At 49.1% G+C, this 20,306-nt stretch overlaps 7 protein-coding genes and 1 non-coding gene across 8 annotated transcripts; 4 read left to right on the top strand and 4 right to left on the bottom strand.

Moving 5' to 3' along the window:
• Window positions 1–887: 887 nt before the first annotated feature.
• exg2 (putative exo-beta-1,3-glucanase) lies at window positions 888–3,346 on the top strand (the record flags this gene model as incomplete). Its single annotated transcript, XM_043284123.1, has 2 exons — window positions 888–2,845; window positions 2,932–3,346. 2 exons carry the CDS (start codon window positions 888–890, stop codon window positions 3,344–3,346), a joined length of 2,373 nt encoding a protein of 790 aa, XP_043141334.1.
• A 58-nt stretch (window positions 3,347–3,404) lies between these two features.
• Window positions 3,405–7,268, bottom strand: ACHE_80722A (hybrid sensor histidine kinase/response regulator; the record flags this gene model as incomplete). The annotated part of the gene is made up of 2 exons (XM_043284124.1): window positions 3,405–3,695; window positions 3,741–7,268. 2 exons carry the CDS (start codon window positions 7,266–7,268, stop codon window positions 3,405–3,407), a joined length of 3,819 nt encoding a protein of 1,272 aa, XP_043141335.1.
• Window positions 7,269–9,440: 2,172 nt separating this feature from the next.
• ACHE_80723S (uncharacterized protein) lies at window positions 9,441–9,854 on the top strand (the record flags this gene model as incomplete). Its single annotated transcript, XM_043284125.1, has 1 exon — window positions 9,441–9,854. One exon carries the CDS (start codon window positions 9,441–9,443, stop codon window positions 9,852–9,854), a length of 414 nt encoding a protein of 137 aa, XP_043141336.1.
• A 269-nt stretch (window positions 9,855–10,123) lies between these two features.
• ACHE_80724S (uncharacterized protein) lies at window positions 10,124–13,870 on the top strand (the record flags this gene model as incomplete). The annotated part of the gene is made up of 7 exons (XM_043284126.1): window positions 10,124–10,145; window positions 10,209–10,237; window positions 10,290–11,311; window positions 11,371–12,088; window positions 12,138–12,188; window positions 12,235–13,777; window positions 13,824–13,870. 7 exons carry the CDS (start codon window positions 10,124–10,126, stop codon window positions 13,868–13,870), a joined length of 3,432 nt encoding a protein of 1,143 aa, XP_043141337.1.
• Window positions 13,871–14,319: 449 nt separating this feature from the next.
• ACHE_80725A (mitochondrial 54S ribosomal protein bL33m) lies at window positions 14,320–14,631 on the bottom strand (the record flags this gene model as incomplete). Its single annotated transcript, XM_043284127.1, has 2 exons — window positions 14,320–14,489; window positions 14,619–14,631. The coding sequence occupies 2 exons, from the start codon at window positions 14,629–14,631 to the stop codon at window positions 14,320–14,322; spliced, it is 183 nt and encodes a 60-aa protein (XP_043141338.1).
• Window positions 14,632–16,164: 1,533 nt separating this feature from the next.
• Window positions 16,165–16,705, bottom strand: ACHE_80726A (uncharacterized protein; the record flags this gene model as incomplete). The annotated part of the gene is made up of 2 exons (XM_043284128.1): window positions 16,165–16,369; window positions 16,422–16,705. 2 exons carry the CDS (start codon window positions 16,703–16,705, stop codon window positions 16,165–16,167), a joined length of 489 nt encoding a protein of 162 aa, XP_043141339.1.
• A 1,304-nt stretch (window positions 16,706–18,009) lies between these two features.
• On the bottom strand, window positions 18,010–18,690 carry ACHE_80727A (uncharacterized protein; the record flags this gene model as incomplete). The annotated part of the gene is made up of 1 exon (XM_043284129.1): window positions 18,010–18,690. The coding sequence occupies one exon, from the start codon at window positions 18,688–18,690 to the stop codon at window positions 18,010–18,012; it is 681 nt and encodes a 226-aa protein (XP_043141340.1).
• A 1,535-nt stretch (window positions 18,691–20,225) lies between these two features.
• ACHE_t80015S lies at window positions 20,226–20,298 on the top strand. Its single transcript has one exon. It is a non-coding gene; the product is annotated as a tRNA-Lys (tRNA).
• Window positions 20,299–20,306: the final 8 nt, after the last annotated feature.

Genomic DNA, 20,306 nt, shown 5'->3' on the forward strand with positions numbered 1-20,306 from the left:
CGGACTGGTAGAGAAGGTCGACCAGGCTCCCTTCCGGACAAAGAAACCGGACCAAAAAAAAAAAAATACAAGGCATGCCGATTTAATAACCATTTGCATTTCTGTCGACATTTCATTCATTGGCGAGTTCGCGGATCACGGAGTACATACATTCTTCGACACATACCCGGGGCAAATTTTCTTTTGATATCTTGCTGGACATCAGAACAGTATGATTTCTGGCAGGTCTTGGATGATTTTCATTTCTTGATTCCCAAATCGTTTCAACACGTACATCATTTTGTTAATTTTTCCTTTTCTCATTCTACATTTCTTTTTTTTTTTTTTTTTGCAGTCGCTCAGATGAGAAGCGACTCACAACGACATAATCAGTTTTACCTTGGCGTGTATCTAAGCTGATTTCTCTATTTTTTCTTTTCCTTTTCTGTTCCTTTCTCTGGCGTTGAGATACATACCCTCCTTGATGGCCGTCCTGTTAGCAGTGGGTTTTTGCGAGGCATGAGTTTTTGGGTGCAGTGATGAATGTGATACAGTGATAGTAATTATCTCCATACTGTTAATGCATCCGCTTATGAGGTTCACCGCCCGTTGCCGTAACGACTGGACTGGAGATCTGGACCCTGGACCCTGGAGATCACAGTAGAGTAGATGGAGTCGACTATCTTGAAGCAGGAGAATCTTCCCTACGGAGTACTCCTAGTGAATAAAGACAATTGCTCAATCGGGTTTTATTCCTGTGTCTTGGCATATGTTGCTGTCTCACCAAAATTAGCGCCGTGTTTGTTTAGAACTAATGTTTAGTGCCAATCGACCTTTTGTTTTGACTAGTTACAAATCACCTCTCTTTCTTTTACCTTCCTGCATAACAAACAAAGAGACATATACCCATGCCACGCCAATATCGCCGAGATCGCGACAGCGATCCAGATCGGAATCCTGCATACCACCACCATTACGATAACGATACATACAACGACAACGACGATTACGAATATGACAGCAGTGACGAAGACCCCAACCGAGAACCAGACTACAGACCGAATTTCGGGTTCAACTCGCGATTACCGTTTAATCTGCGCGGGTTTGTTCCCGTTTGGAATGATCCTGATGGTTATAATGAGCATGACCACGATGATAATGTGAATAATGGACATGGACACGAATACGGGAATGCATATGATACGAGACGCACCGTCGCCCCAGAAGAAAGCGCAACGAAACACCAAAGCGCCGATTCAAGCAACAGTGCCGCGCATTTATTAGCCGGCCAGGACCATGAGGACAGAGGATATCCGGACGAAGGACTGCGCGTCGGAAAACGACGGTCTCAGCGCAAGAAGGCGTTGCTGGATGGTCTTGGGCCCGGTGCTGGTGCTGGCGCTGGTGCGGCGCGAGATATCACGAGAGATCGCCCACAAGGGCGGATTGTTTCTGGTGCGCATTTGGAGGAGGGGCGGGGGCAGGTGAGGCAGAGGTCTGGGTTCTTTCCCGCTGGCGGGGCTGGTGGTGGTGGTGGTGGTGCTGCTGCTGCTGGGCCTGGGGAGGAATTGCTGCGTAAAGAGGGTAATGGTGGGAATTGGAACGGGAGTACAGTGAGCTCGAACATAGTCGACCGACCATTCTACAAGCGCAAGCGGTGGTGGCTAGGAATGGGAATCCTACTCCTCATCCTCGCAGCTATCGCCGTCCCAGTAGCTGTCGTGATGACCAGAAAACACACCAACAAACACACCACATCAGCCGGTACAGACTCAGACTCCTCCGACGATAACGCTCCAGCAAACCTCAACCTCAAAGGAATTAGCCGCGACAGCATCCCCTCCTCCGCCAAGGGCACCATCCTTGACCCCTTCACCTGGTACGACACAACCGACTTCAACGTAACCTACACAAACGCCACCGTCGGCGGCCTCCCCCTAATGGGCCTGAACAGCAGCTGGGACGATTCGACCCAGGCAAACGAACACGTTCCCCCGCTTAACGAATCCTTCCCCTACGGCTCCCAACCAATCCGCGGCGTAAACCTCGGCGGCTGGCTCTCCATCGAACCCTTCATCGTCCCATCCTTCTTCGACAAATACGATTCCTGGGAGGGTATCGTCGACGAATACACACTGACCCAACGCCTCGGCGACGCCGCAAACGCAACCCTCGAGAAACACTACGCCAAATTCATAACTGAGCAGGACTTCATCGACATCCGTGACGCAGGCCTCGACCACGTCCGCATCCAGTACTCCTACTGGGCCATCAAGACCTTCGACGAAAACGACAAACCCTACGTGTCCCAAATCGCATGGCGCTACCTCCTCCGCGCTATCGAGTACTGTCGCAAATACGGCCTCCGCGTAAACCTCGACCTGCACGGCCTCGTCGGCAGCCAGAACGGCTGGAATCATAGTGGTCGACAGGGCGCTATCGGGTGGTTGAACGGGACGGACGGCGCACTGAACCGCAAGCGCTCCCTCGAGCTCCACGACTCGCTGTCCAAGTTCTTCGCGCAGGACCGGTACAAAAACATAGTCACCATCTACGGCCTCGTCAACGAACCGCTTATGCTCTCGTTACCTATCAAAGATGTCCTTGAGTGGACGACCGAAGTCACAAAACTAGTGCAGGGAAACAACATCACGGCATGGATAGCCTTCCATGACGGCTTTCTGAACCTGAGCAAATGGAAGAAAATGCTCAAGGGCGATGATGTCCCCGATAACATGCTCCTCGACACGCACCAGTATACGATTTTCAACACGGGCCAGATCGTCCTCAAGCACGCTGATCGCGTCAATCTCATCTGTAATGACTGGTATCATATGATCCAGGAGATTAACACCACGGATGCTGGGTACCTCCCCTCCCCTCACCCGCTTTCCCCAATATACCTATGCTCCTTCTCAATCGCTGAAGTAAAACTAATCTCGTATACTGCAGGTGGGGGCCCACAATCTGCGGCGAATGGTCCGCCGCCGACACCGACTGCGCGCCGTACCTCAACGACGTCGGCCGCGGCACCCGCTGGGAAGGAACTTTTTCCCCCGGTGACAGCACGCAGTACTGTCCCACCGCAGACACCGACGAGAAGTGTTCATGTGCGAATGCAAACGCGAACCCCGCGACGTATACTGATGGGTACAAGAAGTTCCTGCAGACATATGCGGAGGCGCAGATGAGTGCGTTTGAGACGGCGCAGGGGTGGTTTTATTGGACTTGGAAGACGGAGAGGGCGGCGCAGTGGAGTTATTCGACGGCATGGAAGGGCGGGTTTATGCCGAAGAAGGCTTATGAGCCGGCGTTTAGGTGTGGGGATGATGTGCCGGATTTTGGGGATTTGCCGGAGTATTATTGAACAGTACAGTGTGTATAAAGTGTATATAGTCATTGTATATCATCACGTATCGTACATCTTATGCTATATCACGCTTCCCAAACCATCCACCGTTCTCCCATTTTCCTGGGATATAGATACTATCCTCGCCATTGCGGATGTGTTCTGTATACACACCGCTAAGCAGATGATTCAGCCGCTGAAAGTCAATCGGTTTCATAATCCAACCGTCAAATCCAGAATCAATGTACGTCTGTTTGTCCTTTTCCATCAGTGACGCTGACACAGCAAAAATGGGAATTTTCCTATCACAAGACTCTTCATAGTCGCGTATAAGTTTCGTGGCACCGTGGCCGTCGACGATGGGCATCTAAACTGTCAATGATTGCTGTGTTAATGTTTACGGGGGACTTACCTGTATGTCCATCAAGACGGCATCGAATGAATCAGGGCGTTCTTGGTAGGCTGTGGCGCATTCTTTCCCGTTCACAGTCAAATGCACCGTATGTCCTAGTTTCTCGAGTCTCTTCCGTACAATTGCACTGTTGATATGGTCATCTTCAGCTACTAGGACATGGAGAGTGGATTTTGGCTCAGGATGAGCAGTGCTCGATGGTTTTGCGGGTTGTTCTGTTGAATCTGGGTCTGACTTTGTGACTCCGTCGCTTGAAATGACTACCGAGTCACGCGGTTTTGATAGGTTTTTATGAATTGTATCTGGTTTTGATGGTGGTGTGTTGATAATAGATGATTCTGTTCCTGCAGAATCAGGCTGTTCATGTTCGGGGCTCACGGATTGGTGAACCAGTTCAGAAGACCCGGTGCTCATTGCAATATCAATATTGGCTCTGCTGAGCTTTTGACCTTGGGTCTCTCCATAGCGACTCGAGCATTCATTTTCACACTTGGGTCCCGCAGGATTGATATCACTCTTTTCAAATACCGCTGGAAGTTGCCTGCGAAGTTCTCTGCCACCGACGTCAGATGTACCTGCCAGCTCCTCAGACGGCAATGGGAATCTGAGCTTAATCTTAAACGAACTTCCCACTCCCTGCTCCGACTTCACAGTCAACCGTCCGTCCATAGTACGGACAATACGAGCAACCAATGCCAGCCCTAAGCCAAGAACATTCTTGGTCCCCGTGGTGTCGTCAACCTTACTCCGGCAGCATTTGGAGTCTTGTAAATAATCCTCATTTGATACCTCCTCCAGTTCGCAAAACAGAGCTTCCACTGCTTCTTGCGACATTCCCGAGCCTGTATCGTGGACAGCTACTTCGACGCCGATGGTGTCGGAGTTTGTCGTGTCAGGAGTAAGGCAAGTCTCAATGACCACTGATCCATGGGTGGTGTGTTGCACAGCGTTGCTGATCAGGTTCATTATAACTTGGCGTACTCGTCGTTGGTCTCCTAGTACACGGGGAAGGTCGGTGTGTTGGACAATGTTCAGCTCAACGGCTTTCTGTTTGGCCTCCTCTCCGAATATATGTGTTGCCTCCTTGATAGTCCCGGATAGATCAAAGACTTCGTCCTTAATCAGGCTTTGTCCGTTCTCCGCATTCGTCAGATCCAACAGGTCGTTGATTATGTAGACGAGCGATTTCGAAGCCGAATGCGACCGGGAAAGATTATCGCGAGTCTCCTGGCTCAGAGAGCCATCCAGGGCTATTTCCAGATAATTTATTATTGCGTTCAATGGCGTCCGGAACTCGTGAGCACAATTCGCAAGGAGAAGTTTCATGAGCTGCGTGTTTTGCATGGCTGTCTCCTTCTGCTGCCATACTTCAGCAAATGTCTTGTATATCAAAGAAAGAACAGAAGCCTTTCCCTGGTCTACAGCGGACCATGCATCTGGTCTACACGGGACATGGCCTTTTTCGTGGGTACAGCTTGGTTCCGGCCCGTTTGAGCACCCAACCCACGTCATTTCTCTCCATTGTGTGGTGCGGAAAAAGACGATGAAATTGCGAGCATCAGCCGACAATGGAATAAAAAGGAGACTCGACACATATCGAAAACCAGGGGGATAATGGAGGTCTTGAAAATCTTTGTTGACATCCGTCGACCAAGCAATTGTATCGAGCTTTCTCGCCCTCATATATTCCACAATAGCAAGAACCTCTCCTGAGTCGAATGGTCTTCCAAGTATCTTGGTTTCGCCCATAATTGAGGAAGCAGCATAGTCGGCGCCAAACAAGCTAAGGATATCCACTCCTGGAACAGTCTCCCTCTTGTCGACTTCCCTAGGGGAGTTCTGCTGCACCAATTGGAAAGGCAGTGTGTAAGATAAGCGTTCGATGTTGCTTGACAAGGTATCACTAATGAGCCAGCAGAGCTTTTGCAAAGGAGGCAATAACCTGGCACCTTGAGCGTAAGACTTGCATGATACCAAGCCCCAGAGCTTTCCGAAGACATTGATTCTTATAGAAACGCATGCCTCCAGAGGTCGGCGCGAAAGAAACTCCAAAGGAGCTGGTGATTCCATTGATAAATAACAGAAGCTTGTGTCTAGTTGTGATGCTGAATCGGGTTTTCTGTACACCAATCCAGTAGGCAAATTCTGTCTGCGGTTGTATGACAAACGAACTTTGTTTCGTGAGTGCAGCGTTTGCAAATCCTCGGAGAACATAGAGCCAAGGAAGTGCATATCCTCGCAAGTCTCCTCTGACAATGCCGGGTCTGCAAGGTCAGCCACGGCAATACCATTCCAATCACTGTCGAATCGGTACACCGTAGCTCGGTTAAACCCAGTAAGCTCCTTGAGGATTCTGACCACTCGATTGAACAGCATATCAACAGATTGTGCAGTCGAAGTAAGCTGGATAATTCTCGATACTGCATTGAGGATGTTTGAGTATTCGAATCCATTTTTGCTCTGTCCTAGCATCCTGAATACGTCAAAAGCTTCAAACGCGTCATCTGTCTCTTCGTGTGGCGTTGCGGATACCCATGTTTTACTTTGTGTTCGTTGAGATTGTGGATAATCTTTGTCTCCAGGACGGTCTGATGAGCTTTGTTGTGGCTCGATCTCGCAAATTATATAATTCGTGCTGTCTTTGTTAGCATGAATTGTGCACCAGAAGTCCTTTGGCTCTTCGTTTTGCGTGGTGATGGTCAGATCGAGGACATCTGGACCATGTTGCTCAACGTTATAGCACTTCTCTCCGATAGACTTCGTGTGACTCAGGAATGTTGTTTTTTGATCTTGTCGCAAGATATTGCAAAAGGATTCCAGCGCGAAGAGCTCTCCAGGAGTATAGCCAATGACCTCTCTAGTATTTCTGCTGGAAGCATGAACAACCAGCCGCCCTTCCGACTCTTCCAGTACCACCAGTGCACCGAATGGATAGACAGCCCTTTCATTCCGAGATTCCTGCAACATGTCTCTGAGCTTATGTGCCGTCTCGATTGTTCTGTCTACTTGTTGAATGTGTTGCAGATTGGCGAGGCTTAAGTCTCTCCTGTTGGAAGACCCAGGACTGGCAAGAATGCCGCGTCCCCACCTGTCACCCGACATGCCATTCTCGGTCGTAGGCGACGTGTAGCTTGTATAGTCAGTAGCTGGAGTTATCGGCTGGCTGTTGGATCTGTCTCTTGTCGAGAAAGTCGAGGAGATTTCTGAGAAAGGAGATATCTGTCTTTCTGAGCTTTCCAACGAAGGTGTTTGTAACGTAGAAGATGGCGTGGAGGAATCAACAGAGACAACTGAGCGGATGGGAAAGACTCTTTCGGTCGTGTCAGGGCTCAGTTGAGGCAATTTCAGCCCGCAAGGAAAGGTAGTAGGTAGCGAAAATAAATCTTGCGCCGGGTCTGTCAAGATACGTAGCGATTCAGGTATGGAGAGCATCTTTCGCAACGAGCCCTTCATAACCGGAGGCGTTGTGTCGATGTTCCCTGTTCCATCACCTCCCATATGTCTATCCGATCCAGCAGACGACTCCATCTCCAATAGCCCACAGTTAAAAACGAGAGATCACGGGTAACGAGAGATGTTGGAAAGTTCAGAAACTGAGAAGAAGCAGGATGTCAGCTTTGGATCTTTTGGATATTAAATAGAATTGAGTCGGCAACAGTACTACTGAGAAGTTAGGCGTGCGTCTGCGCAGCAGAGCCCTAAGTATGAAGATCACCAGCAGAGTTAAAGTGAGATAGCCTCACATAAATGCTCATGAAAACAAGAAACCTGACACCAGGTCAGATATCACACAAACAAGCGCATGCAGAAGGAAAGGAAAAGGTATGCAGCGGAAGTTGTATGCTGTTGCGCCGGAGAAACAGCAGCGGCGTTCCCGCGAGGAAGTCACGTTGGTGGCCTTGTCTGGAACGTCTCGTTTCGCCGCCCACAGAACCTCCAGAGGCACACCTCCACAGTTCCATTTATTCCTTTCTGGGCGATTCGCTCCTCATACGGTTTGAGAAATGGCGGAAACAGCCTCTGCGGAGACGGACTCGATGGCCCCGGTTCGTTTGTCCGGTTCGCCAGGGACTGCCACCGAAGCATTTACCATGAAACTCTGGATCTGACAGACCAACCACGGTCCATATCAAACTGAGTTGACACAATTTACGGCAGCCCCGCTATAGGGCCGGTCCCAAGGGTGTGGCAATCAATCAGATACCACCGAGATTACTGACTTTCGAATTGGATTTGAATAGACAGACTGTTACGTGAATTGCTACTACCGGACCGACGCTGGAACGACGCCCTCACGCAACCCGTGTTTTTGCAATTGATTTTCGAAAGACGCAAACGATCAATTTACAGTGCAACAGGACATCTACTGATTTCGACGGAGGCGGTCCCACAGGGAAGAGACACAACATGGAAACCTATATCAAATGACTCTGGGATCTTACGACTCTGCGGAGAGCATTTGCTATGAAGGGGCACTGGGAATTTGGTCGGGAAAGCAATCGACCGTTCTAGGTGTCCGCATCTCGTTTCAGAATATTTGGTTCTCTTGCGGAACAACCGGGTAGTGTTACAGGCGGCTTAAACCACCACAGTTGCTGGCTTTTTACCGCCAGGGACGCCCTACAAACCTTCTCGACTGTGGCTTCAAAGCCCAAGGCGGCGTCTATCAAGAAAAGCTTGGGTTATATGAGAGTTGCCTATATTTGATCTGCGCAAGAGCACAGTCCAACGGAGGGATATGGGCCTGACACTTTGTGAACCATGGTTCCGATTATATGTTCCGGGACTGCTTTCCGGCAGCCTCCTTAGTTTCCAGACTTCCTATGCTCTGACTGTCTCATGTTGTAGTGATTTGCGGGCGTTCATTCCGTTGCCTTCAGTTTGGACTTCAGCTGTCTAGACCGTTTTTGCCAAGCAGGACTCGCAAGTCCGGCATATCCAGGGTGCGAGCTTCGCCCCCACATAAGATGCGTCTGTTCCTATTCCCTGCGACCCTGCCCAGATGGATTCGATCGGAAATTTTCTCGGGAGGGGCCATACTACCCGATGTACTGAGCTAAGGAGCGCCCGTACATAGGAACGTGTGAGTATAGCAAGATCAAATTGATAAGCTTAGCGTGGTATTCCCGATATGCAAAGCTCTTTTTGTAGCTATACTGCTCATTGTATAGTATGTGTAGCCTTTTGGGTAGAGAACCGCTACTATGTAAAGTTTAGATGAGTCGGATCTTAATTCTCAGGCAATTGAATAATTGTCCTTAATCCAAACCTGCTAGTATGATACATGGAGGATATATAGAAATTGATTGACAATCTAAGCATTACTGGCTTTAGGTGATGCATTTCCGATTCGGAATTGAGGCTCTTAAGTGAGGCTCTTGGGGCAAGTCCCAGAATGGAAGTCGCTGAAGCAGGTCAACCTCGCCAGTGGACGCAGAGAAAACCATCACCATCACAGCCCCTCCTTTCACTCCCCTTGATCCTAAACGACTGTTTCTTCATCTCCCAATGACAAGTCGTTGACCCTTCTCAGACTGATATCAATATTAGATGGAATAGCTGGGAGCTAACGCTGTAAGTCATTGGAATGGACCCTACATTCAAGCTGCTCTTTCGTCTCATCCTGAAAGAAGAATATCACTACACTGTCTGCATCCATTAACTAATTCACAACCTCTGAATTCAGATTCCACGGCCAGAATGGAAAACCAAGATATTACGCCGTTCTCGCCCGAGGTCAACCAGGCTTCATCAGAAACCGAAAGACACCCTGACACGTTCCCATACGACAACGATGAGGAAATGATCCTGATGCAAATGGCAGAGGATAAGGACGCACCTCCTACGCCAGGCCTAAAGGCAGCAATGGAGAAGAGTCAATACCCTAGTGAGAGGCTGGGACAGCAACAGTCCATGCCTCTTTTCATGGAACGTCCAAAGAGCTCTGGTATCGACGTGACAGCTTTTTGCTTTGCAAAGCCTTCTGGAAGGAACTTTTCAGTCAAGTCTTCAAAGCCGTCTGCCACGAAGCCTCCTGCTCGAGACCCCATTCAAGGTAAACCAGGCCCAACTGAAGAGCCCGTTAAGCAGAAGGAAGGGAGAAGTGACGAGTAAGTTTGCTGGCACATACAGTACCAGAGAAGTCAGAGTGACCGTTTTCTTGAAGGCATAGCCCGGATTTCTCTCACGTTGATTCTCAACCGCGGTATTCACCTCATAGTGGTACAGACCATCAGGCTACACCGAGAATATGCTCCCTCGCAGCACCACAAGTACAAGGCGTAGGAGGATTGGACGAGCAAGCCAGCTCCACTGGCCAAAGAAACAATTCAATTGATCATTCAGACAAAGCGCAGGTCCAAGATGAAGAAGCAGTTGGGCCAATGGAAACTACACTCATAGATGGTGAGGACAATCTATTGAGCACGCTTTTGTCCGTGATTGCTATCGTGCTAATTTCATGACTAGTGCATGATCATGAATCAAATTGCGTGAAGGTGAGTTCCATGTCAAGTGACTTTGATGGACGACGCGATTGACCTATGGCAGCCTCAAAACGAGTATTCGCAAGACACAAAGCACGGAGGTAACACTCGGGTATCGATTTCGCGCACCGATACCCCTATGACGACAGTCATATCGCGTCCATCTTCCTCGCATGTCCCTCCGAATGATGGATTGCGCGTTTCAAAGCGTCGCCGTACACATTCCCGAAAGTCCATCGGCCGCAAGCCTTCAGCACCTCGCCCCGCCGATAATGAGAATTCGCAGTTGACAGAAGATGACCTCTTCCAAATCCTGATAACCCGGATCCGACAACGTGAAGAGGATACTGTTGCTGCTGCAAATTTGCGTAAGCAATTGGAGGCTACTGCTTCACAGCTGGCGGAGGAGAACGAAGCTTTGAGGGCGGAGCTCGAGGCTTATGGGGCTCAACTGCAGAAGAAAACACTCGACTCAAAGACATACAAGGCACAGATGACCACCTGGAAGACGAAACTTGGGAAGTTCAAACACGTCCTTAACGTCTTGGGAACCGACTATCAAAATCTCCGAGGGGAGTCAATTCATCTCAAAGCAACCAGGAGCGCTTTGGACAAGGAGGGCAGAGAGTTAAGGAGCAGTATTGACGACATTCGAGCGCAAATCTCCAAAGTTACCACCAGTGCTGGCGAGAAGAAGAATCATATCCTGGAGTTCGAAACCATTATCAATACACTGAAGAACGATCTGAAGCATTCCGATGAGAAGGCTAGGTCCGTAGAAAATCAATTGCACGATGAAAGGAAGAGAGTTATGACGCTCGAGTCATATATCCAGTACCACTCTCTTGCTCAAGAAAAACAGCTTGGGCTTATCAGGGCCGATCATCTTGGAATGAACCAGAAGATGGATTCGGCATTTGAGGCAATGGCAAAGCTATGGGAATCCTCCCAAGTCGCCATCAAGTCGATCATGAGTCCGACTATGGATAAGTGTCTGCTCGCTATCAATGCCTTGGGCGAAAAAGAATCGATGGACAACGTAGAAATCCAGAAATTTGCAGATACCATCAATGGATTCATATCACGGTATGCTTGTGTCTCTGTACCAAACTTGTTACAGAGAACTGGACTGATGTTGTTGTCAGAATGGATATGGTCATACCTCAATTGACAAAGGATTTCGAGAGAAATTCCGAAGCAAACGACAGGGTCAGAACGTTTTTTAAAGAACAGCTCCAGAACATCGCGAACCGATTCGGCGCCGATTGTGACCTTTACAAGCATTTTTCTGCGATCAAAGAAGCATGCGGAAGCCTGCAGAAGAAGCTTGAGATAATGGGACCGGACGTTTGCACTCTCAATGCAACGATTCTAGGGGTTGAAGAGAAAGAAAGCGGGCTGATGCGACAGATCGAAGAGTTCGAACGAAGTCTAATCGAAGCTCGCGAAATCGCAAAGCAAGCCCCCACACTTCCAGAAAACGAAGATTGTTCAGCGACGGTGGAAATCACGTCTCAACTGGAGAAGATTTCCGAAGAACTGAGAATAGCACAGGACGCTCTTCAGACCAAAGACACGGAGAATGAGCTTGTGAATCATTCGTTGCTCAGGACTACCGAGGCACTCCAGGAAGCAGAAACCAGAACGGCACTGTATGAGGCTGAAATTCGCTCACTGAAGCAACAAGCCCAATCTGTCGAAAGCAAAGTTCGCGAAGAATTGAACAGGGCAAGCGTCATTGCTCGTGACCAGAACAGAGCGAGATTCGAACAACAGCTGCATGAAATTTTGAAGGAGAAGGAAGCTGTCGAGAAAGACTTGGAAAAAACGAAAGAGCTTCTTGCCACAGTTCAGCAGTCGCAGGTGAGAGCTTATATGCACCCGTATGCAAAGTGATATTAACAATATAAAGCTCCAGAATGATGCCTTGATGGAACAGCATCAAAAGGAGATGGAATTTCTGGTAAGCGTGTCCGGACTCCAGTAATGGAAATAGCTAACGTTGGTAGCTTTTGGCGAAGGAGCAAGAAGTCGAGACTCTCCGAACTAGCAGTAATGAAAAAGATTCCAAATATCTAGCACAAGATACCGAATTGGCAAGGCTACGTGAGATAGAGAGCTTTTATACGAACCAGCAAGATTTGTTGCGGGAGGAAATCAGTGAAGCCAATCAAAAGATAACAACCCTTGAAGCTGAAATAGCCCTGAACAAAGTCGATCAGTTGGCCTTGCAAGAGCTCGAGAAAAAATTCTATGAACTCCAATCCGAGCTCTCACACAAAGAAGATGAACGTTCATCGATCCACAAAGAATTAGAGACTATCAATGCAGCAAAGTCGGCCCTCGAGTCCGGTAAAGAGAAAGCAAAAGGAGAGATCCACGCGCTTCTCCTGAGGGTTCAGGACTCCGAACGGTGGATGAAAACTATCAAAGGAAAACTGGAAAATTTCGGTGTTTCAACATCGACAGAATCATTCCCGGAGACTTGGCGTAAGCTGGAGGCGTTGCTGCAATCGGCTATCGCCAGCGGTTTCCCGGATCCTACTTCGAATGTCTCTTTGCAACAGGTCAGCTGTATGCCCGCTGTCGCTTCGACGCCTCGTAAGGGGGGCGAAAGTCCAGCCGAGCGGTTCGTTCAGACTACTGAAGTGATATACCGAACCCATAACATCCCAAGGAGCGCGTATTGCTCCCCAACAGGCCGTGATTCTTTTCAGTCTGGAGGAGGCAATGGTACGATCGAGACTCTGCCAGACTCGCAGATGTCGACCAATATCGTCCCATTTTCGAGCTTCCAGACGCAATTGTCGCCTGTGCACTGTTCGCCTAACCAGGATGATCATGATGCTAGTGATTTTGCGAACATTCTGACGCAAATTCCTCAAAAAGAGCACCTTGCGAAGGAATCTAACAATCTTGCCAACAAGGATCGAAGTGAACGGTCGTCCAGTTCAACCACGGAGAAAGATGCAAATTCGGTGTCGCATTGGGATCGTACGGATGGAAGTCGCACGAACAATGGCCATCCGAAGACCTCCGAAGTTCGAACGCCAGTAGCCAACCCGAAGTTCAAGAACGGTGCTTACGATCCCCGCGGTATCAATAATATTGGTGACAAACACAAGGCTGTCACTTTTGAAGACCAGAAGATTGCCAATACCGGGTCCAAACGTCGCACGCCAGAGTCTTCGTATCGAGAGATCCCGGATAGATCTGCTGAAGGTTTCGAAAGAAGACCAGTGCGTCAGAACCGGCGAACGTACAGCAGGCATCGCCAGACATCCCCGATGCGAGAGCAAGCCGGACAACAAGAGGATATGCGTGTTGATGGGGAACTCCCGTACAATGGAAATAAGAGAGCACGAGTGTCTACCGGGTCTAATTACTCTAAACCGCAAAGACAGACGCAAGATGCCCCCGAACCGGTTGAACGCAGACTAAGTCCTGCGAGTCTGGCTTCTGGATGCAGCAGGCAGAACACTGCGAATGAAGACATTGCCAATAAACGTTGGGCGGGACGGAGTCAGAAGCGGCTTGGACGCAAGACGCGAGGTAACCTATAGCATATTTGTCGGATACTGTATGCTAACCTCTGCAGGTGAGCGATATAGTGCCCGGTTCAGCGGAAACGGCCGCGCTCGTTGAGTATATGGAAAATGTTTGACGAATCTGAAGACCGAACATGAATCAATATCGGCATTTATTATATCGGTGAAAGGATATATTATAAGACGTGATCGAGCGTCAAGCACTTAATAACGTTTGAGAATGTGATGGACCGGAACAAGAAAATATATCGGGATATGTAATTCGAGAATGGATCATGGTTATATCAAGCACATGATTGACCCAGATTGTATTGCACAAAACGCCAGAATGCAAACCCAGAATACAACTAGCAGAACCGAAAGAATTTCCACTTCCCAGTATAGCCATCGCTGTATTCCGTCTAATGTACATGACCGTCTTCCGGCGCCACTCCGCACAGGGTATTCAACAGTAACACTTTTCTCCTCCAAGCAGCGCCATTCCATCGTATAAGTCGCAAATCGCAAAAACAGGAGTAAAGGGAATCGTAATCGTAGTCCGCGGTTTTATCTGGCCCGTCCACCCTTGGTCGCCTCCAGGAAGAGCACCTTCTTCTTGACGACAGGGTCGTATTTGAGCATACTGAGCGGCCGGTGGGTACGAGGTCTGATCATCGTGCGGTAGAAACCGGTCATGGCCATCGAGATGAGCCGAACAGGGATGGTACGTGACTTTGCTGTTGGACAGAGTCTGGTTAGCGTTCATTTCGACTTTCGAATTCGGAGTGGGTGTAGGTTCTCGATCTCCGTGAATCCGGTAGGTAAAAGACACAACAATAAGCTGGGGGACTGAAACGCGGACACACCTTTCTTCGACATTTTGTCAATTCCAATAAGGACAGTAGGGAGAGATCCGGAATTCGCTGGTTTCGAGTCGAGGGGCCGTCGGAGTTGGCGAGATTTTGGCCGTTGCGATAAGTTCGGAAAGGTGCACGTGATATGGTTGGCGAATGGGGCTTAGCGGTGTTTTCACTCCGATGCTCCGCATTATCGTCTAAGTATCGGGATTTTTCTCTTCTATCGGTTTTGGAATTTGAAAGATGGATGATGGCCAGTTGTGTTTACTGGTAGATTAGCCGATGGGGTATGTCCATGTGCGCTTGTCAAACGCTTGCACTCGGGTCTCACACTTAACGTTCTACGGCTACTGCAAGTATAATGCAGTTACGGAGTACTTCTGTTCATCTTCTATGATCCAGATACTCGGCCAAGTGTACAGTGAGCAAGGTATCCCATTGTCGCTGGAATAGTAAGATGGTCGCTACGTTACAATGAAGTTTCGGCCAACGAATGGAGCTGTATAATAACGAACCGCAACAGCTAAATCTACAACTATTTTTTTGACAGGAGCGCAGGCGAGCAGAGAATTAAATTTCGACATATGGCCACTAAATCTAGACCTCTCATCAGATAGCATAGATAGTAAGTGATGGTCTAGATTCGGTAGAGATGCAGAACTCCGCAAGACCCGATTCCTTCGCTTCTAAACGATGGCGTGCCGGGCTTGGTCCGACAAATATGCAACGAGAGAATTCGCGTTGCAACTTTGAATATTCCGTAGTTATTCCGTTATTTAATTCCATCTGTGGTGGGAAAGGGCCCACTGCGTTTTTGAATACTCAGATGGCGGAGATCACATTCCATTCCTCCTTTCATGTTTACAGGAATGTTTCTCAACTGATAGCATGGATGCTTCGATTCGATCCAAGCGGAGGTTGAACGATTTCCTACTTCGATCGAATGGTCAATGCTCGCCGTTGTCAACTCTATCTCCAGAACATGGTAAAAGTACGGCCGTGCGCTCCAATTGTCCAAAGAGGGGTACTGCAAATGCATATCGGATATTAATCAAATTTGACTTTGAACGAAGTTGCAAATCGTGGAAGTAGCATCGCCGTAGTACGTGCTTGCGGCGGATATGATATGGGCGTGTGTAGAAAACAAGGTTAGGATAGTCAGGCGACCAAGACTTCCGATGCAAGTGATTTGGGTTCGTGCAGGATCGGCAGACAATGGATGGTGATGATCTTCAGCCATAAGGATTTGTTATTTCCACGATCGCGATGTGATTCATGTTCGGTGGTTGTACTTTGTGGTGTATCTGGTTGGCTTCGTTAGGGTTGAGCAAGGGTTTCGGTTCTAGCGCGATTAGAAGTTTGGTATAGAGGAGTATCGTAAATCTTCATTGTTATTCCGGAGCGTCGCATGTGAAAGATGGTATAGACTTGGTCGAAAAGGGTTAGGAATGCGCCTTCTAAATCATCTCGCGTCTTCACTCGACTGTCAATAGGTTAGAAAGAGAAATGCGTGAGAATAAGTAAAACCACGTCTCACCGATACTGGTACGCTCAGTCAATGCCCAATAGCAGCTCGGGGTTCGCTACGACGACGTTTGACAGGCACATCGCCATCGGATTCTGACCGTTCGTGCTTGTTCGCGGTGTCAACTTTTGGAAAAGACCGTTCGTTTGCTTCATCAGTGCTGTGCTCAGTCGTGCTATCAGTCCTCTGGGTGTCCCTCTCGCTGATACTCCGCGTCTCCATAGATTCATCGTCACTACCACTGTTAGCATGTCTCATCCTGTTTTAACCTTAACTGTGAACCCTACCCAGCACCCTCCAACGCCTTCCCAACATCCACACTCCAATCCTTAACCCTCTCCCAATTCCACTGCCCCAACCGTCCATTCCACTTCTCCCTCACAAACTCCAACTCCACATCCACAGTATCCATACTAAGTTCGTCCCAGTTCGGAAGAACATGGATCTTAGGGTCGAACTGAGGATGTGGATCTGAGAAGCGCTTGTCGAGGTCTGCTTCGATGTTTGTGTGTCTGGTGAGGCGGTGCAGGCGGATCGCGAGGTCGTTCAGGATGCTGTTTGCGTTGGGCATTGTTAGTTTGCGGTTTTGGTGGGTGGAGAATAGACCGAGGATGTTGAAGTCGATGGTGAAGTGTGAGGTAGGAGATTATGGTGGTCATTTTGGGATTGTGTGAGTGATTGTTGATGTGGTGTTTCCTTGGGAGGTGGGTTTGTAGTGAATGTCTGACTGTTCAGGCGACGGGCCTATTCTGGCTATGGTCTATCTTTTCAGGATATCATCATGATAAGTATCTTTGAGCTTTGATAAATAGTTCATTGATACCGAACTTTTCAGTACTTCGAACTTTATGCCTGGACTACGTGCCTGGCCCTGACGAGACATTAGCCACTACTCGTTGCTATCAAACCTGACCCATCTCAAGTACACTATAGGCTTGAGTAGCAAGTGAGTACTTCTAACATAAAGAATAACTTGCACAGTGCAAGGGCTATGACGCCAGGAAATAACATCTACCGATATCCAGACAATTAGTACTTTCCCATTATGACTAGTCCCACTTTCAAAACACATCGGAACCCTCCCCGTCCTTCTGATTATGATAATCCGACACCAGCAAATAACACTCCGACATGTATGCGGAGAAACAACAAATTCTGCAGGACTAGTCTGTACTTGTACAAATCCACCATTCCGAAAACACTAGGAACTGGCACTTGCATGTCGATAACATATCCGGCCAGTTAGAGTGCAGTTTGCGGTGAGCGGGAGGAGGAGATGCAGATTGTGCAAGTTAGGATGTTGTTATTGGTGTGTGGGTGGATGGTGGGGTGAGATGAGCAAGAACTGGATTTCATGTGATGGGTCATCCATTGTGTTCTGTATGGGTATTCTACAAATACATCTAGGATGTGCATAGCAACGGTAAGGCATGGGTATCGTATCATTAATCTAACCATCTAAAATACATGAAATAACTGTACAGTCGTGAGACACGAATCACTAATTGCAAACATGCACGCAGCGAAATAGACTCGGGATGACCCGCCGTAGGACATGCAGTAGTCGTCCTGCGGGGACTTTTTTTTCTTTTCTTTTCTGTTTTAGTGGCGTTGGGTATGGGTATCACGAAACAAAAGAAAATCGTCACAAATGAGAGCATGGTCCCGTCTGTCCTGGGAATAAGCCGGTAATGCGGTTCAATCCTGTGGTCCGGACTGGAATGTCCTAATCGGAGCTCATGGAATCCTGGATATACACCGGGCATGTGGTACTGCACGGAAACCGGGTGCTTATTCCCTCATGGCAGACTGGGATTGTTCGGTATGTGTAACACGACAGGAGTATCAAGGCGAAATGGTGAAACAAATGAAAAATCAAAGGTGGTAGTCGATTGGCCAGTTGCGACGAGGAGATGGTCTCCTGCGGTCCACACGGTCGACAAGGTCTTCCTCATACAGCGAGCCCCTGGTCGACGACGAGGAACGGACTGATGAGGAAGAAGAGGGGTAGACGATGACCCGGTGCTTCATGTTGCGCTGCGGCGACCGCTCGATGACCTCGGTGCTGAGGGTCTGCGATTGCGACGCCGGCCGTCGAGGGGCAATGGGGTATGTACGGTCGTAGCTGATGACGGGACGAGCCGGCGACTCGCTCCGTTGGCGCTGGTGTTGGTTGTGGTTCTGGTTGTCCTTCTCCTTCTGCCTGTCATCCTCGAATCGGACCTCCTTGCGACGGAGTGGAAGACCGTATTGCACTGCTAGGAGGAGTCGGCGGGTGGATTCGCAGTTCATGGGGATTTGGACCAGAGTGGCCTGGTTTAGTTCGCGGTCGACGACGGAGTGTGCCATGTCGTTGATGGCGTAGATGTACTTGTCGACGTCGATGGCATATTGGTTTCCACGATCGCAGAGGGTATTGTCCTCATCAAAGGTCTTGATGGGATCTTCGCAGCGAGGGCAGTGGGCGGCATGGCGCTCGAAGGCGTTCACCACGTAATCCTCGTCGTGCTCGAGGCGGCGCACGACGGGCTCGAGCATTTGGACAGGAGCCGGCATGGTTGCGGTTGGATGCGACGGAGTTGAGATGTATGAATGCAGATTGATTGATTGGACTGGGAGTCAACGCGGTAGATGTAGTAGATGTGAAAGTAAGAGAAGTGAATAGTGTAAAAAGAAGAGAGGGAACGGTGAATTTATAGTATTTCAAACACCAGGAGGCAGATGATTCCCAAGGCGCATTTGACACTGCTTTCTATAGAATACTACTGTTTCCACGGGCGAAACGGCGCATTTCCACTGATGCCTACGGCAGTCAGAAAATCGCAGTGATTCACTCCCGGATTTTCAGGCAGTGTTTTGGTTGACAAAGCCATTTTCCTGCATCTGATTAGTTCCATCTTCCAGCGGCATCTCGATTGGGACTGGTTGCGATCCTCGATCCTGCGGGTAGCCGGCGGATGACTCTCTCAGGATTGGACCTGAATCATTGTTGCCGGTGTATGCCTGGGTTAGTCACTGCGGCTCATCGCGAATCACTTACTGGTCTGGGAGTCGGGGAGTTCGAGTCATCGCGCGCGGTGACGTTGGGTCACTTGTAGTTGTGGTGGTGCTGGTGATCGTGAAGCATTCAACTGTGGCTGGAGTGTACTGCCACCCCCTCCGCAGACACCTATCTACAGTAGACACCTATCCTCTACAACAGTACAACTGTTCTTGCTATCTTACTACTATCTTACTGATTTCATCACCATTCAGTCCAGAGTACTTGATCCCGGTCTACTGCACAATGAGATTACTCTTGCAGGCAGCAACAACAAGCTCCCGTCCCTGGACTCAAGTCCATACACTCGTATCGCCTACAACGAGCCAATCCAAATCCATCCATCACCAACACATTCGGCCCCAAGCGCGTTCTAAAAATGCGTTCAAGCTTCTATATTTACCAAGAGCGACTCTGGAGCAAGTGACTACCGCCATGAATAACCGCCGGTCATGAACCCGTTTCAGCCTCGCCCACCCAGGCAGACTAGTCACTCTCATAGCGCTGGGCTCAGCCACAGCTCGTGTTGGGTCGCCAGGGTCGTGACTTTATTTGCCGTTGAAGCCACAGTCTACGGTTACATGCAGGGGCCGATGCAGTCATCTCGGAATCCTGGATTATGGCTTATGGATTCTGATCTAGACGGTCTTCTGTACAATGTGGCTTGGTCGACTTGGTCCAGACTGTTGTCGGTTTGTTTACAGCTCTACTGGCGCATGTGATGGTTTATTGTCCTGGTCTAGACCATGGGCATGTTGATATTTTGTTCTAGAACAGCGCTCGTCGATGTTGAGTATAACGTGGCATCCGGGTATATATTCTGACAGCACTGGCCTCTTGTCTCGACCGCTATCGAATTCGAAACTCTTACGCGCGGGACGAAGAATCCAGTACAGCCTGGCGCATCATGAAACACTTCAAGCACGTCCTTCCACGCACCTCGCTCAGCGACAAGGCTCTCGACCCGGCGTTAACCTTAATGTCGAGCGTCAAAGGCAGCGAACTGTTGTCGCAGGTCAAACATATGAAGCAACTGCCCAAACAAGAACTAGCCGGGCTAGCTCAATCGGTAGAGCGTGAGACTCTTAATCTCAAGGTTGCGGGTTCGACCCCCGCGTTCGGCTTTCCTTTT

The sequence above is a fragment of the Aspergillus chevalieri genome, chromosome 8 (genome assembly GCF_016861735.1).
Source record: "Aspergillus chevalieri M1 DNA, chromosome 8, nearly complete sequence".
Lineage (NCBI taxonomy): Eukaryota > Fungi > Ascomycota > Eurotiomycetes > Eurotiales > Aspergillaceae > Aspergillus > Aspergillus chevalieri.